This window comes from Acartia tonsa, chromosome 3, assembly GCF_053477335.1.
Source record: "Acartia tonsa isolate MP-2025a chromosome 3, ASM5347733v1, whole genome shotgun sequence".
Taxonomy (NCBI): domain Eukaryota; kingdom Metazoa; phylum Arthropoda; class Copepoda; order Calanoida; family Acartiidae; genus Acartia; species Acartia tonsa.
Window position 1 is genome coordinate 17087093 of NC_137262.1, and position 17374 is coordinate 17104466.

A 17374-nucleotide genomic window follows, 5' to 3' on the forward strand; every position below is an offset into this window, starting at 1 on the left:
GTTACTTTTTCAACTTTTAGTTCAATTTAGGAAAATTGACTTACAAAGGGTTACTCATGCAAAATTTCAGATAAAATTTCGAATTCTAAGTGCCATTTGCTCACTGATTACGAGATGGTTGCATTAACCCCCCCCCCCCCCTTTCATTGTTTCTCTTATTTGCAAACTGCAATATACACAAAAGTGTGTTCTCAAGCAATAAGTTAAGTTCCAAGCTCGAACCCGTCATAAGTGAAAAAATTAATTAAAAGGAATGAGTAAAAGCAGTTTAAATCCTGATGCGAAAAATATATATTTAACAAATAAGAAAGCTAAAATAACTAGGTAGTAAATAGCAATAAGTAACAAAAATAAATAACAAAGATTTAACAAATAAATGATAACAATAACAAACGATAATAACAAGGTCAATAAGATGAGTTATGACTAGAAAAAATAGAAATCTTTATATATCATCTTCTTTACTTCTGGTTGTTTATATTAGAATAGGCATTGTATAGATTTCTTAATTCTTCACCAATTATAAGGAATGTCTAGAGATTTGAAACAGAATTAGTTTTTAATAAAGTGATTTTCTTCACTAGACACAAATACCCAGTTATCTTAAGGGATAAGTCAAAGAACCATATTAATGCATTTCGACTATTGTCATTAATGAAAGTAAAATTATTGTAGTTTAAATGGTGGATAAGGTTGGACACGAACATTTCTTTGCAAGTACCCTTAACCCTTTTTTTTAGGAAAATTTAAACAATACATCCTAGGATTTTTTTTCGTAAAGGAGGGATTGAATAAGAATACCAACCCAAATCGATTAATCGTTTCAAGTTCTAACAAGGAGACCGCTACTGTACTGAAACTGCTGTGCATCAGCTTGTTAAAAGTTGTCCCTACTGTCAAATGTGAAACATTTAAAGTAAGAGTAGGCAGGGAATGAATTGGCATAAAAATAGACGCAACTCATTACAATGTTAAAAGGTCGTAAAGTTAATGGATCAGTTGTCTGCAATAGTAAGGATGTTAATATCTTGGGACCCACTATAGTTCTTCCAATAGTTGGGCTTTAATAAACTAATTCAGTTCCTCGATCATGGATGGTGTGTGTTGTCTTGATTCTATTTCATTTGTCTCCACATCTCCGCCAAGGTTTTTCTGTCTCATAGCAGATAAGGCCTCGATGATATTTCCACCTAAAAAGTAATAGTTTTATCACATTGTATTATAGACAGTTATCTGCGGATATGCAAAAGGGGGGGGGGGGGTTAATGCAACCATCTCGTAATCAGTGAGCATATGGCACTTAGAATTCGAATTTCGATCTGAACTTTTGCATGAGTAATCCTTGGTAGGTCTATTTTCCCTAAATCGAACAAAAAGTTGGAAAAGTAACGGCTGGCGGCTTAGCCGTTTTGCCATTTGCCATGGATATCTATATTTTAAATTAGTCACGAAACCTATCTCCACATAATACTTTTTCCACTCCAAAACGCTTTCAAACGGTTCTAGACGGTAGCTGTCGGTACTAGAAGTTTTAAAAATGGTTATTGCTATTATTTAACAGGAATTAAACCAAAAATATGCTTTAAAAAGTTGATTCCTACGTAATTGGTGATGGATTTACCCTGAAAATAGGCAAAAAAAAACGGTTGAGCCGCCAGCCGTTACTTTTCCAACTTTTTGTTCGATTTTGGGAAAATAGACCTTCCAAGGATTACTCATGCAAAAGTTCAGATCGAAATTCGAATTCTAAGTGCCATTTGCTCACTGATTACTAGATGGTTGCATTTACCCCCCCCCCCCCCCCCCCCCTTATAGGATTATTCCTGTTTTGGTGGATCAGAGGTTTTAGTAATGAATCCGACTCAATACTAACAGGATAAAATCCAATGTGCAGATAACAATATTGATAACGAATATATATTGCATCATATTTTTGAAAGCTTTTTTTGGTACCAACACAACAAGAATTAGTCCTTAATTTTTCTTATCGGCGGAAAACTGTCTACAATACTATACATTGAACAAAAATTTGAATATTTTTCCTTAATCTACTTATTAGATTTGATTCTTTAGAAAAGCGACAGGGCACGTAATGAAAATTATGGTAATTTCCTTTATACTTATCACTTGAAACACATAGATTACACAAACATAGATACAGGGGCGTCCAAGCTTTTTATTTTGGGGGGGGTATTTACCCCCCCAAATTGTTTGGGGGGGGTAAATACCCCCTCCTAAATGGTTGGGGGTGCCTACGGCACCCCCAGGGTAGGGGTAAATTTAGAATGGGGGGTAAAATGAAAAAAAAATTGGGGGGGGTAATCGCCCCATTACTCCCCCCCCCCTTGGACGCCTATGCATAGATACATCCTGTTACTTACAAATATTATTGGCAGTGAGAATAGTAGGAAAAATTGAAGTAAAAAGTTAAAGGTTTAATTGGCAGATATAAATTTTTATTAGGCAGTAAATGTAACTATGCACTTAACAAGATAATATTATGTTACTTAAATTGCCAACGAGTTTTTATTAAAATGTTGACTTAAAATGCATTTTCTTCATGATATATAAAGGCATTTTATGGCTCTCTAGGTAGAGGGAGAAGGTCAACTCCCTCCCCCCTCTTTTACTTTTTGTTTTACTAGCGGCTTCGCCCCTAGCCTCTAGGGGCTTTGCCCTAAGAGGTTTTATCAAACTAATTTTTCGTGTTTTAGATTTTAAATAAAATTTAAAAAAAATTTTTTCTTTTGGAGGGGTTATTTTTCATTTTTTTGAGGGGGGGTGTTAGGGGTGTCCTACCCTCCAAGAAAATAGTTAAAAACCTTCCCGGGACCAATGAGAAGCTACCCTGTAAAGGAGAACCCGATCAGTGCAACGGTTAGCGAGAACCTTCGCTACAAACAAACAGACAGACAGGCATCGTTCTACTTTGTATTATAGATATGAAAAGCTTCAGTGTCAATACAAACAAACAGACCATTAAGTTTGTTATTATAAGAATGTAAAGTAAATTGGACTCGATAATGATATTTCATTATTCAGGCATGATTTAATTTATGAAGTGTACATTCAGTAAAAATTTTTGATCTTTAATTGAATTTTATTGCAAAATCACACTCTAATACCTAAATCCGGGAGGAAAGGTAAGGATATGAATAAAAGACGGTTATATTAATAAAAAAGGAACCAATTTGTTTTTATTTTAATTAAACCTTACTTTTTTCACTTTAAAACTTTAAAGTTAAAATATTTATCCCTGCCTTACAATTACTATTGGTAAAATTCAATCATATAGACAGATATTTTGAGATTTAGATAATTGTATGCTTTAGATCCCTTCATCCCTGTTATAATGCATTCAATATCGAACTTCTTAACAGTTGTAGTGGAGCTTTGCATCGAAAACCCCTATTCTAACTGGTATATCATGTGTTTTAAATTAATTGAAAATAAATTAAAAGGCTTCCGCATATCTTTAAAGATGATCCAGGGGTGTATATTCTGCAAAAAAATCTTAATAATCAAGCGTATTTCTTAGTGAAGTGAATCAAGCAAATTTAGCTAGGTCAGTTTTATAGGCAGTTGCAGTTAAAAATTAAAAGCCTCGATTATTTGTTATGGTCGAATTTTTAAATAATCATATTGCAATTTTGTTACTTTGCTTAAATTAACAAGATTAAATGATAGTTCTGTCAGTTAAATTTCCAAACGAATTATAACTTTGAACAAAGCAAAAACACATTTTGTGGGTAGATGCAAAGTAATTTAATTTGCATTTAAATATAGTGGAGCCAAAAATATTCTACAATAAGTTATTTCTGCACGGCAAATAGTAAAAAGGTACCTAATTTTGTAACATTATGTCTTACACGAAACTAACTATTTGATTACACACCTGTGTTTGAAAGTCCTAGCAGTGCAAGTTGATGATTTGTTTAAGTTTTTGGTCAAGGTATTTTCCCTACTCTGGCTTCTTATGTCGTGCATTAAAAGGACAAATTTTAACATCTTTAGTTATGACGCGGGGTTCGGTCGAGATTTGAACCGGACACTGAGTGAAATGGTCCAGACTCGAACCTGACACGTTAAGCTGGTCATATTGCTATAAATATATTGTACTGAAGTTGCTACCTGAAGATACAATTTGATTTGCAAGTTGGCTGCTCTTAACAAGTTTCTCGTTGATTGGCCCTTGCAGGTTTTCCTGAAATAACACGCAATATTAAGTGACTGAATGTTTAAATGTCTGTCTGTTTTTCTAAAATCTCAGTAACTGCAGCCGTTAATTTGATAGTTAAACAGTTTTTCAGTGTTTTTTTTTAGTAAATCGGTATTTACCCTTCCTCAAACTTGGAAACGCCTCATTTTACCCCCCCCCCCCCCTCTAAATATAAAAAATACATCATAGTACCCCACTTCCTCAAAACTTTGAAACCGCTCATTTTACTCTCATCAAAAAAGCTTGTGCGTCCTTAAAATTCTCAATAATAACTGCAGAAAAGTTTGACATATAAGTGTCTATATGTTGAACATACATTTAAATAGAAATTTGAAAATGTACATCCTTGGCTTGCGCACATATGCTATTTTGGATACGGATATTAGGGTAAAAAGGCATAGAGCACCAAGAATAGTTATTTCTTTCATCGTATTATAAACGGCTTTCCGCGGATATAGAATGTACAATTATAAGATTAAAACCAGTTTCTTTTGGCCCCGAGGTGCCGAAGGCACGGGCTAAAAAAACTGGTTTTAATCTTATGATTGTACATTTTTATATTCGTAGAAAGCTGGATATGATACGATGCTAGACATAGTTTTTTCGTATGGATGAGAACCGGTTCCTATCCACCGTATTCCAATGAATACGAGAAAATGCATTATGATCAATATATCCTGTCTAATATGGCTGTATGGTTGATTTACATTTGGTTAACAAAAAGCTGCAACTAATTTTAGCAAGTACAATTATGTTAAAAAGAGCTCAACACGATCTTGGACGTTTTTGTTTGTTAGTTGCGCTCAAATTAATTTACGACATATTTTTTGGTCTCTTATACAATCACTGACTGGAACTAGGAATTTTGGAGATAATTACCCCCTACAACAAATTAATTCTTCTCGCAATAGTTAAAGACCTATATCTTACAGATTAGCGGCCTTGATCTGCCATTTTTTTCACAGTGCAGCTTCTTTACAATTGTGTCAAAGAAACGCCTTTCATTACATACGGACCTAATAACTAAAGGAGAAGTTAAGTGTCTAGAATTGATTCTTATCAAAGGTCAACAAGGCTGTATACTTTTCATTTGATTTTAAAAGCAGGGATTAGCAGCTATTTTTACTTGTCTTGAATAGTTTAGAATTTTGGTATGTGCTGTAAACAATAAATTTATATATATATTAGTGATGGCAATCCGTCGAATTTTTGGGCCGGATTCCGGATTCTTAAAGAATCCGTCAAAAAAAGTGGCGGATTCCGGATTCGGATTCCGAATTCTACCAATATTTTAATAGTTATTTCTCGCATCGTATTATAAACGGCTTTCCGCGGATATAGAATGTACAATTATGAGATTAAAACTAGTTTTTTTAGCCCCGTGGTGCCGAAGGCACCGGCTAAAAAAACTGGTTTTAATCTTATGATTGTACATTTTTATATTCGTAGAAAGCTGGATATAATACGATGCTAGACATAGTTTTTTCGTATGGATGAGAACCGGTTCCTATCCACCGGATTCGAATGAATACGAGAAAAGGATTTTAAATTTTTTTTTTTAAATTAAGTGCTACATATGTCCTAAAAATCAATGTTCTTGGTGTTCTCTATAATGATGAAAATCTTTGCCTTCAAAGAGGAGTTGAAAGAAAAACCTCAAGACGCTAATTATAGCCTACCAAATAAGAATCCGAAATCCGCTATTAAAAAAACTGATTCCGGATTCGGATTCCAAAATTGGGCGGATTCCGGATCCGGATTGCCAACCCTAATATATATCTATAATCCCAATATAAAAGACAGGGGATGTTTATATGTGTGTCTATCCATTAAAATCTATTGAACTCGTTTGTTTTCTCCTTTCTACACACGCTTCATGTAAGGTTTTATAACCTCTCACTGGTTTCTACTGCATCCATTTAAGTTTCCCCTAGAGGAAAGTGACGGAGCAGCTAGCTATTATGATAAGCATACAAACATTAACTTATCCTTCCTAAAGTCTATTTATTAATTTACAACTCACTGCTAACTCAATATCTGATTAAAGGTTATGCAGGGAAAGATGTTACAAGTTATATTTATGTAATTTCCAAACCTTTTCCTCCCCAAAGTTTATAGGTCAACAAAGGCAGAATTTCACATTTATACTTTGTTGCATAACATATTGTTGTATGTCCTATACCTGAATCAATGCTAGTGAGTACACATTTTTGTTTGGATATAAAATGCTTAGAACTTGAATTCTACTATCTACTTTCCTTTTTATGTGCATCGTAAATAACCATTTTATACAACGCTTTAGAGAGAAAACATACATGGGGACAATTGGCCAAAATCCCCTCCCCCTCTCTTAACTTTTCTTTTCACCCTCCTGGAAATAACCATCTCCCCACCTCCCTTCTAATTCAAAGTTAGGGTTACTGTACTAATGTCTGGCTTTTGTCCACCTACACGTGTACCGTGTGTCTGAATTTTGCATGCAATACAGGGAGTAAGGGAGGGGACAATGGATCAAATATTCAATATTTTAGGGTCTTAAACCTTGGGTACCAGCTTAAAGTATTGGTGAAGGGTTTAGGCTGAATTTGGGGACTTTTTTAGCAGACAAAATATTTATATTGAAAATAATTAATTCGGCTGGTTCTAACAAATACTTTTTCATAGAAAATGTCAAAATGTCCTAGAAAAAAACAATCTAAGAACCCATCGTGTTATCTTGAATTTTAGTGGAAGTTAATAATATATAGGAGAAGAGATGAAGAAGTTCTAAGAGCGATTTTTTTCTAATGATCAATTACAGAATGTTTATTTCATTGTGATGTACTGATAGGCTAATTTATAAGTAGATGCTTTTTTCTTAGAACTCTTTCTCACTTACTTTGTGAATTTCTTCAAATTTTCTGGATAAATCTGGTTTTCATGGCCTTTCAGCGAAAACTCTTAAATTGAATTAATTGCCCGTTGTCCCCTCCCTTCCTCCCTGCATCCAATATTTACATAGATCATATTGGGCGATGAACCAACAATACTAAATTATGTTCATTGAGAAAGTCAATTATGGAGCTACTTCTATTTTATATAAAATCACACTTTTACTCTCAAAGGTGTCAAAGCAATAAAAATTGTTTAATGTTTACCGAAGGTCAAGAATTTTAAGTACAATTAATAAAATTAACATTAAATTAACACTTACTATCTAAAGTACTTAAATGAAAACTTTTGATCCAGAAAAGGAATAAATATTATAAAAGATTCAAGGTTTGTATGTATTGATTCATATACCTATTGATTTCATCCAATTTTTCTTATAAACAAGAATGACAACATCCATTAAAGCGAAGATCTAATATCAGGCGGTAGAACAAAAGAACATTGACACATATAGAGGGGACAGCTTAATAAACAAAATTGTTTATATACATTACATACATATGGACAGATCTTTATTGGACAGATGAACGGGGAAAAACTACACTTTCAAAAATTAACCAGGTAATTTTATAAAGAGTGGTAATAACCATTCCAAAGTAATTGGAAGGGTTTGTCGTTATTTCAGTTTGTTTATCCAACCTACGTGCACAGGATTTTTAGCTCATTATTTTGACAACATCGGCATGATTTTTAAAACCCATAATAGCATTGAGTATTGTTTATAATGAGGGGCGGAGGGCGGTGTTAATGAGGAAATTAACTAAAATGATTTTTTGCTGAAGATTTCCCTGGTCCTTTTACGAATTTCACTTTTTTTATCACCTCTTGGGGCAAAGCCCCTAGAGGCTAGGGGCGAAGCTGCTAGTATTAATATAAAATAGTAAGCTTTTTTTCTGAGGTTATAGATTTCAATAACTTCTTTTTATGGTTTAAGCAATTTAACATCCTCTTATCCATTTGAATGAACTAGGGGCACATGCGCTAATAAATTACATATTTATCCAATACAATTATCCTCGTTTCTTTCAACTATTCTTAAATCTACCTCTAAAAAAGAATGTGTGCATGGCAATTTAGAATTTGCATTATTTGGTCTAATTTAAGGGTTATGTATTTGCTTTTTGCATGTTAGTTGTTTTTAAATTTGGTAATGAACCAACAAAATGCATTTAAACAAGGAAGATTTCGTAATACGTCAAAAAAGCGAAACTTTGGATAGACAGACGGGAATATGCCCCAAGATAATTGGCAACCAAAAAACATTTAAAATTTAAAAATTGAACATGTCAAAATTAAATGCATGCAAGATGGTCAATTTTGAAACATCATGACCTTGATATAAATCTAAATTGATGACTATGAAAATATGGTGCAAGCGTTTATATTTTCCTCATGGCTCGGCAGTTGCATCTGCAGACAACCTGCAGTCGCATCCCAGCTGCATCATATGGAAAATATTAAATGTAATCCGCCAAAAGCAGGTTATTGCTTATAACAGCAAATAAATCAACTGAAACTCTCATTAAGCAGATCCAAGCAGACGAAATGGGCTTTAAATCGGCGGCTCGCGAGCCCTTTTTAGTACGTTTTACAATTAACATGTTGAATATATAAGTGAAATCTGTTTGGGGGTTTAACTACCGCAACAGAAAATATACTTGAACTGCCTGACATCAAAACATGACTAAAAATTAAAGACCTATCATTCCTCACATAATTGAAATACTAATTGGACAAACACACAAACTTAAAGCAACTTTAGTATAAAGAATATAGAAATGATAGACCAATACACAGACTAACTTACCAATGACAGGCCAGTATGACGTCATTTTTTATAGGCACTACAAAAAGCTTCGAGAATTTATTTTTAGTATATGTTCATTTTTTACTCCTTTTAAATTACTAGCAAATTTAGTTTTTTAATGCATAATGTTCTACATAGATGATTAATGACCATGGTCCACTAAAAACTTGTTAATTTTTTTATTTTTAATAGCTTAAATTCTCAACAAATCCGCCGCTCCCTCGCCCTTAATCAGATGCATTCTTAACTTTAACCTACAAATAAACTGGTCAAACTTGCATACAAAAATAGTGCAAATCAAAATGGTCTACTTTCACTTGAGCCGGTCATAAATTTCATACTATAAATACATTCTATAAATGCCAAAATAGATATAGCAAGGAAAATTAGGTTACTTTTCTAATATTCAAATGAAATATATCAAACTGAAAACTATACTGAAATAATTATTAAACCTCCTCATATGTGTTAAAATATTTTTAAAAGGAGAGAGAAAGAACAGAGCGAATTAAGTGGCCAAGAAGAAAGATGACAAACATACACAACCACGTATAGAGTAGCTTCGCTGCTTATATTTACCAACCTTGATATCCTCTATGAAAAATTTCTCCATGTTGGTATCAAACTCAGGGGAGCTCAGAATATTCTCTACCTATACGAAAAGAATAGATAAATGGTCAGGTACCCCAGAGTTGTGCTAGATGCTGGACCACACTGTGTCGTACTCTTTACCTTAAAAATTTACCTTCTGGTCAGAGGCGTGCAGAAGGCGTGTGTACAAACCTCCCTGGCAAAATCAAGGTGTACACCCCCATACACCCCTCTACCCCTACCTTGACAAGGGTCTACATCCCCCTAATATAACCAAGGAGGATGTCAGAGTAAAAGAAAGTCATAACACCCCCTAATTCGATTTTAGATAAAGGAGGGTGCCAAAATTTTCAGGTGCGGTACGTACGTCGTACATCCCCTGACAAAACCCTCTGCACACTTCTGCTCTTTGTCATATGACCGGAGTGTTAAAATTTTGGGAATAGTCCCTTTCGTGGCAACGCCCCTTAAGGGGTGATTCGTCGTATTTTTAAAATGGCTTCTAATAGGTTATTTTAGGTTAAGTTAGGTTATATTGGGTTAGGTGATTGCCCTGCAGGGTTAGAGCCCCTCGCAGGGGCTAGAAATAGGAGAGAGGCTACTTTAAAATACGAAGAATTGTCCCTTAAGTGGCGTTGCCACGAAAGGGACTATACCCCAAATTTGAGAGAGTATGAATTATTTCTTTCATTGCAATGATTCTAAATTTACCTAATTTTACAAAGTAGCATTAAAAGTATTTGACAAATTTTGATGTAAAGTTTTAACATTGATAGAACAATTGTATGATACCTCCTGCCTGACTGTAGGATCATCAGTGATGAATGGTAGAATCATGTTGTAGTGTGGGAGGACCCCCTTCATCAGAGTCATGGCCATGGTCAGCAACAGCGTCCAGGGGCACACCTAAAATCATTAAAGTATTAATCTTCCACCCTATGAAAGTTGAAAAAAAATCAGAAAGGATCAGCAATACATATCAGCCTTAGCGTCGGAAATGTTATCACAGCAAAATCGGTACAAAAGACCATAAAGTAATTTGCTAGCAGGCAAAAAAGGTCCCCACCACCTGAAATAAATGTCTGGATTATACATCTATTATACTCATAATTTATTGTATATTAAGTGTAAACTATAGCAGCTCTATAGCCGTGTCCAAAAGATTAGAACGCCCATTAAAATTCAAATATTTAAAATTTTATGCTCTTGTAAATGAATCAACAGCAAACTTTTTTTTGTCTCCATTTTTAGCTAATGTTGCTATTTTTGCATTTATCGTTTCATTTAAGAACATCTGTAGTTTGTTTGTTGACTGTTAAGGAAAAGGGAACAAACTTAATTGATTAAGGTTAACAAGTACACGAAGACTCAAATTAGTACAAATTTATTAAGAAAGATCTATTGAGTTTGTTTTAGTAGAGGTGCTTCTATGGCAAGCTTTTTAAAAATACAGTTCTCCCATCTCAATCTTTATTCAAACTTTTGATGAAGCTAAAATCTGGTCCTGCGGGGACTATAATCCTACGGTGCTTTACCCTTATGGGTACTGTCATTACAAGGCTTTTCTATCCCCTACTTAACCTAACAATATAATTTTAAAATGTTAGTTTGTGGTCCAAATATAATTTGAGGGTAACTGCCCATCTAAATAAACAAGCTTAAAAAAGTAAAAAAACTTCTTGAAAACTTTTGAATCTTAAAATTAAGGTAGTACAAGGAGGGGTATAAAACTAAAACATCCATTTTTATTAGAATAATATTATCGAACGTACGGACTGGCATACCCTAGTTAAATAGCTTTCTGCTCTAATAGAACGTGAATTACAGAAGTGCCAAAAACGAGACAAATATTAGCAGGAAGTCTTAAAAATAAAAAATACCAGAAATAAAATTTCGCACAATCATCTTCCCGCGATCATTCTCGTATACACTGAGTAGAGTGTACAAACATTTTATTTTTTGATTAATTGGTACAATTTTGCAAGTTTGCTAATTTATAGTTGGTAGATACAAATATGCATGGAATATAGGCCATAATAGGAGGGAACAGAACGAAGCCTTTGTTTCAAACATAAAATAGCATAAAACTATTATAAGGCTTATTTGAAGCTTCTCTAATATGAAGAAAAACTAAAAGCAATAGTCAAATTTTCACTCAGAATTTCGAACGAGGCTAATGCAAACCTAATGAAAACTTTTTAAGTATTCTCAAAATGACTTGCACTTTTAGTTTGGTGCAATTTTACCACATGCAAAATAAACTTCCGCGCGCTTAAAATTTTTTGCGCAGTTGCTATGCGCTCAAAGCTAACATACAGTTCACTGTAATTAGCTGCGTCATTAGCAAAACAAATCCTAAGCGTGGCTCAAACTGTAGAAAAAGATGATCTATTTATAAGGTGTAAATATACTAATAATAATAATAAGACATTGCTTTTGGGTAATAGATAAAGAAGAATTAAGGAATATAAACACTGTTTCCAGTATGGCTTCGAATCCGATCAATACCCGCTGGATTAGAACCGGTTCTAAGTATTACTGAAAATGGGCATATTTTAAGGGATAAGACAATTGGCGTCACATCCCCAATTATAACAACAAATTTACCTCTTTCGTAAATAAATTAATTTGCATGTATCAATGGATCTAGGATATATGTGTATATATTGAAAGGGGAACATTTGTCTTCAATTTAGGTTGCTGTTCTGGAGGGGAGGAGGTAGAAGGGGTTATAGTTATTTTAGCCTGCTAGCAGTATCATTAAAAAATCAGAATTGTAGAGTAGCTTAAGTCATAAAAAAGTATGATTGAAACATAAGGAAATAATCTTGGAAATCTGTCATAATTTATCTTCATATCACAAAATTTTATACAGTATATACTTATTACCAGTAAATTGATGATTTATTTTCTACAAACAAGGATGACATAAGCCATTAGAATCGAAGCAAAGAAACTTTAGCAATTTGTTTTTTATATTATGAACATTGAAACAGGCAGTAAGGTGTAGTCAGTTACAAAGGAAATTTTTTTAATAGAAATATTAGCTTTCTTATTTTTACAGCAGAGTTTGGAGGATTAGCATATCATACAAAAAAGGTGAGATGTACATATGTACAACATTGTATTAAGAACAATGATATGCTTTAAAGATCTATCTTAAATAGAAGGCGAGAAATTGACCTTTCCCATTATGTAATGTTGGGACCGACTGTCAGACAGATGTTAAAATTATAGAGATGCCTTATTTCTTAAAAGAAGCTTTTTGCACACAGAAGTAATACAATTTAACAAACAAATGTTTTTAATTTGACATATAATAAAAGCCCTATTTACACACTTATTTTTGTTAATTTTGTTGATTCTTTTTAGAAGCAATGATTTTAAAAAGTCCAAATATATGCTCTTATCTTAAATACAGTCATGATAAAATTGTACTATCAATTTCAAACACGACATGATGAACCATGTTACAGTTTTGAAAGCATAGCTATAGTCTATGATAGACCCAATTTTCTGCATTAAACAATTTTGTCATTGTATTTTAAAGAAATTGCTGCATTTGTAAGAAATTGTTTATTAACATGCAGATAATATGGAAGCAAAAAGGTTTCTTTATGTGTCGAATCCCTGTTCATTGTGACTAACAAAAAAATCTATTTAACCACAAATGGAGACAGGAACATATATTTGGAAATTTTATTCGTATAATGTTTGTATTAAATTTTTGGGTTTAGCTCCTCCTCCCCTCTAAATTTAAATTGTCTCTTATTAGTGGTGGTGCAGCCACAATATATTTTAACTAGCGGCTTCGCCTTTAGGGGCTTTGCCCCAAGAGGTTTGATCAAACCAATTTTTCATAATTCAGATTTAAAAGCAAAATTTTAAAAATTTTAAAATTTTTTTTTTTTTTTTTTTGGGGGGGGGGCTAGTCGACCCCACTATTTTAATTTTAGTTTTAAAAAGAAAATTTTTTTTTTTTTTTGGGGGGGGTATTTTTTTTGGGGGGGGGGGGGGGGTGGGGTTGGGGGTGTCCCACTCCCTATGAAAATAGTTATAAACCTTCCCGGGACCAATGAAAGGCTACCCTATAAAGGAGAACCCGATCGGTTCAGCGGTTAGCGAGATGCTTCGCTACAAACAAACAGATAGGCAGACATCGTTCTACTTTGTATTATAGACTAGCGGCTTCGCCCCTAGCCTCTAGGGGCTTTGCCCCAAGAGGTAATTAATGAAGAAAAAAAATTAAGTACCTGGCGAAAAGCCCCCACTCCACCAATAATTTTAAATAATAGAAAAACAAATAAAATGGGGGGGGGATTTTTTTTATTTTTAGTGGAGTTGGGGGTGTCTCACCCCCAAGAAAATAGCTTAAAACCACCACAGGACCAATAGGTGTATACCCTGAAGAGTAGAATCCAATCGGTTCTGTGGTTATCGAGATCTTAAGGGACAGACAGACAGACATACAGACATCGTTCTACTTTGTATTATAGATTACATTAGGAATTAAACAGCTCAAACATTAGTAGATCATAAGCCAATAATAGTTATTTATCGGCCTCTCGGGGCTAACAGAACTGGTCTTAATCTCATATTTTTAAAATTCTAATGTTTGTGTAAAGCTGTCTGTGATAAGATATTATCCATGATTTTCCAGTATGGCTGAGAACCGGTTCTGATCTGGCGGTAAATCGGAAAAATTACATAACTGCACTTTCTAAATTTCTAAATTATTACAAAGATTTTATAATCAAAGTACTAAATATCCGTGTCCATTGCAAAGTATCTACTCCATTAATTTACCAAAATATCCGCCATAATTCAAAATTATCACTTTTTTCACCCTTCAGCGATTTTACATTCTCTTCAGTAGAGCAGCTACTCTATAATCAAGAATTATCCGTAAGTTCAACTTACCGATCGATAATCTTACAAGTACTTTTATACTTATTTTTTATTTGTTTGTTTTTTGAGTCTTAATACCAGTTAGCTTTTAATTTGATATAAAAGATTTCGCTTATTTATCAAAAAATATTGCCGCGCTCAGTGGAGTGCGCAGGGGGTTATTTCTTCAGGAGGTGAAAAAAGTGGAAGTGAAAATTCAATTTTTAAAGGTGGTGTTGATACTTCCCCTTAACCCTTCCGTAAGCTTACTGCTTCGCTACTTATTTAGAAAAATTTGTACTTGTTTTCTTATATTTCCTTGTAATAACAAACAGTATTTAGTTAAATGATTTTTGGTTTCCTGTTTTACACTATGACAACAAAGCTTATTTGTAAGTCTTATGACCAATGGTCTGATGGTATGTAGTAAAAAAGACCCAAAATATTTTTAGTTTGAAAAATTGTGATGTGTTTTAAAATTATCCGGTGAATTTGAAATACATGCATGGGATAAATTTTGGATAGAAAAGAAAAGTAATATTAAGCAATTTATAAATTTATGTTTGTAAAAAGATATCATTACATCCAATCCCTCCATGGAATCCCTTGATTTTGCGAAAAAATGATCATTCTAGCGCTAAAATTACTTACTTTACTTTTATGCAAGAAGATCAAAGTAAAGATAGTAAATTATTATTTAGAACAAGAACGTCCTTGGAAGGTATAGAATGAAGAAAATTTGGATCTACTGCAGTTCACGGTAAAATATTGCTGGTAAGCAATATTTCCAAAAATCTATGAATTTTAAAGGCTGCTAGCTGCCAAACGGCTGAACGTACAGATCATACCCACACACCATTTTAAGCGGCATAAGAAGGCCTACAAATAATCTGGAATAGCCAAGATTCAACTATGCACAGGGAAAGCTTCACTGAAGAAAAAACGCGTAAAATAGGTCTTTTTCGCACATTTCTCTGCACTGCGAGATAATTATGCATTATTGATTTATGGCTATTCCAGATTATTTGTAGGCCTTCTTGTGTCGCTTAAAACAGTGTGCGGGCATGATCTGTACGTTTAGCCTTTTGGCAGCTAGCAGCCATTAAAATTCATAGATTTTCGGAAATATTGCTTACCAGCAATATTTTACCGTGAACTGCAGTAGATCCGAAAATTTTAAGCAATGTATTAGATTCCACCCCCCCCGAAATTTACCTTTGAAACTAACCTCAACTCCCCCCCCCCTCCATGAAACATTAAAATTTTACGTTTAAAAAGTTTGTAAGTCCTTGATTAATCCGACACTAGTGTAAAAACTGTTCTTATCGTATATCAGGTATAGGGATTATTGGGGGAGAAAGTGATGCAGAAACAAGGATAACAACATCCATATGTAGTGAAGCACAACAAATGTTTGGATGGACCGACGAATATAGTTAGTTAAAGAGTAGATATTCATTGTCATGAAATATTTTAAAAAACGAAATCGTTTTAATAAAATATTGGTATTTGTAGCATGGCCGACAGCACTTCGGACCAAGTATGTTATATACTGGATGCTCATCAGTATAGTGAATCTACATAAAATATGTCAACCGTTTATCTTGAATAGCAACCAAGAAAATCACAATTATCACATACCGTTACTTACAGACAGTCGAAAAGACGGACGGACGAATATTTCGAATTATAAAGTAGCTTCGCTACTAAAAAAAACAGCGCCAAAATAAAAAAATCACCTCCGTCTCTGATAGAACATTGGAATGTGGATGTAGCTCGTAGGCCATTCTATCAATCATGCCTGCATCAAAATTTAAAATTGCCATTTTGTCTGAAATTTAAAAAATGAGAATCAAAAAATTTTCATAAAGAATTATGGTCTGATTTTCCGTGAATAAAAATATACAAATTCACGATTTCATAAAATTATATGAATCAAGAATCAAGACGGAACAAGGAAAACTATATCCACGAATAGCTATCTTAACAGTTTTTATTTTATCTTCAACTAGCGGCTAGAGGTGATAAAAAAAAATTAAGGCGAAATTCGCAAAAGGACCAGGGAAATGTTCTGCATAAAAAAGGACCAAGGAAATGTTCTGCAAAAAAAAGGACCAAGGAAATGTTCTGCAAAAAAAAAGGACCAAGGAAATGTTCTGCAAAAAAAAGGACCAAGGAAATGTTCTGAAAAAAAATGGGGGGGGGGGATTTTTTGTTTTTTAGGGGGTTTGGGGGTGTCTCACCCCCCAAGAAAATAGCCTAAAACCACCACAGGACCAGTAGGTATATTCCCTGAAGAGTTGAATCCGATAGGTTCAGTGGTTACCGAGATCTTAAGCTTCAGACGGACGGACGGACGGACGGACAGATAGACATCAAGCTACTTTGTATTATAGATAACCAAAGTTATTCATTCATTCGTCCGTTAGAAATAGCTCTTATTGTTTATCTTACAACTTTTATATTCATTATCAGTTTTATGAGAAAAAAACCTCTTAGTTAAACTCTACCATCAGCTATCCTTTTGATTTCCGCACGAACAGACCTCTATTTGAAGATAAGTTTCGTGTTTTAGGAAAGAAATTGTAAGATGCAATTTCTGAAATTTTGCACTAAATTATATTGTATCGTTTACCTAAAAAATCGAAATGAGGCAGAGAAAAAATATTCTCAAAAAAGGAGAACACGACAGACAAACAGACATAATTATGCATTTGTTTACTTGGCTAAACTATCATCTTACAATTGATGTGATTGAATTGATAACATATAATTTTCACGGTCTTTTCGACATTTCAATATGAAAGTGGTGATAGCTTATATTCCATTTTTAACGATATAAAGCTTGTTTTCTTGATGTTTTCAAAGTTAGATTTACAATTAAAACTATAAGAAACCTATATTTACCATAAAAATTGACTCTATACTATAGTTGAATC

At 33.7% G+C, this 17374-nt stretch overlaps 2 protein-coding genes across 2 annotated transcripts in view; both read right to left on the reverse strand.

Moving 5' to 3' along the window:
• Positions 1 to 3563, reverse strand: part of LOC145313489 (uncharacterized) — a 55337-nt gene extending 51774 nt beyond the window's left edge. The window contains exon 1 of the mRNA XM_080152924.1: positions 3533 to 3563. The gene's annotated coding sequence lies outside the window, so the exon portion shown is untranslated. The remainder of the gene's footprint in view (positions 1 to 3532) is intronic.
• LOC145313495 (uncharacterized) lies at positions 274 to 16268 on the reverse strand. The gene is made up of 6 exons (XM_080152929.1): positions 16175 to 16268; positions 10341 to 10454; positions 9541 to 9609; positions 4132 to 4204; positions 1084 to 1190; positions 274 to 533 (listed from the first exon to the last, which is right to left on the reverse strand). Exons 1-6 carry the CDS (start codon positions 16259 to 16261, stop codon positions 462 to 464), a joined length of 522 nt encoding a protein of 173 aa, XP_080009055.1. The 5' UTR covers positions 16262 to 16268; the 3' UTR covers positions 274 to 461.
• Positions 16269 to 17374: the final 1106 nt, after the last annotated feature.

Bases quoted from the DNA above. Each gene is read 5' to 3' on its own strand.
- LOC145313495 (XM_080152929.1), bottom strand. From the start codon at position 16,261: ATGGCAATTTTAAATTTTGATGCAGGCATGATTGATAGAATGGCCTAC. The intron at 9,610-10,340 runs GTATCATACAAT...CTTTTCGTATAG, and splicing joins ATCCTACAGTCAGGCAGGAG to GTAGAGAATATTCTGAGCTC. The intron at 1,191-4,131 runs GTAGCAACTTCA...ATTACTTTTTAG, and splicing joins AAATCAAATTGTATCTTCAG to GTGGAAATATCATCGAGGCC.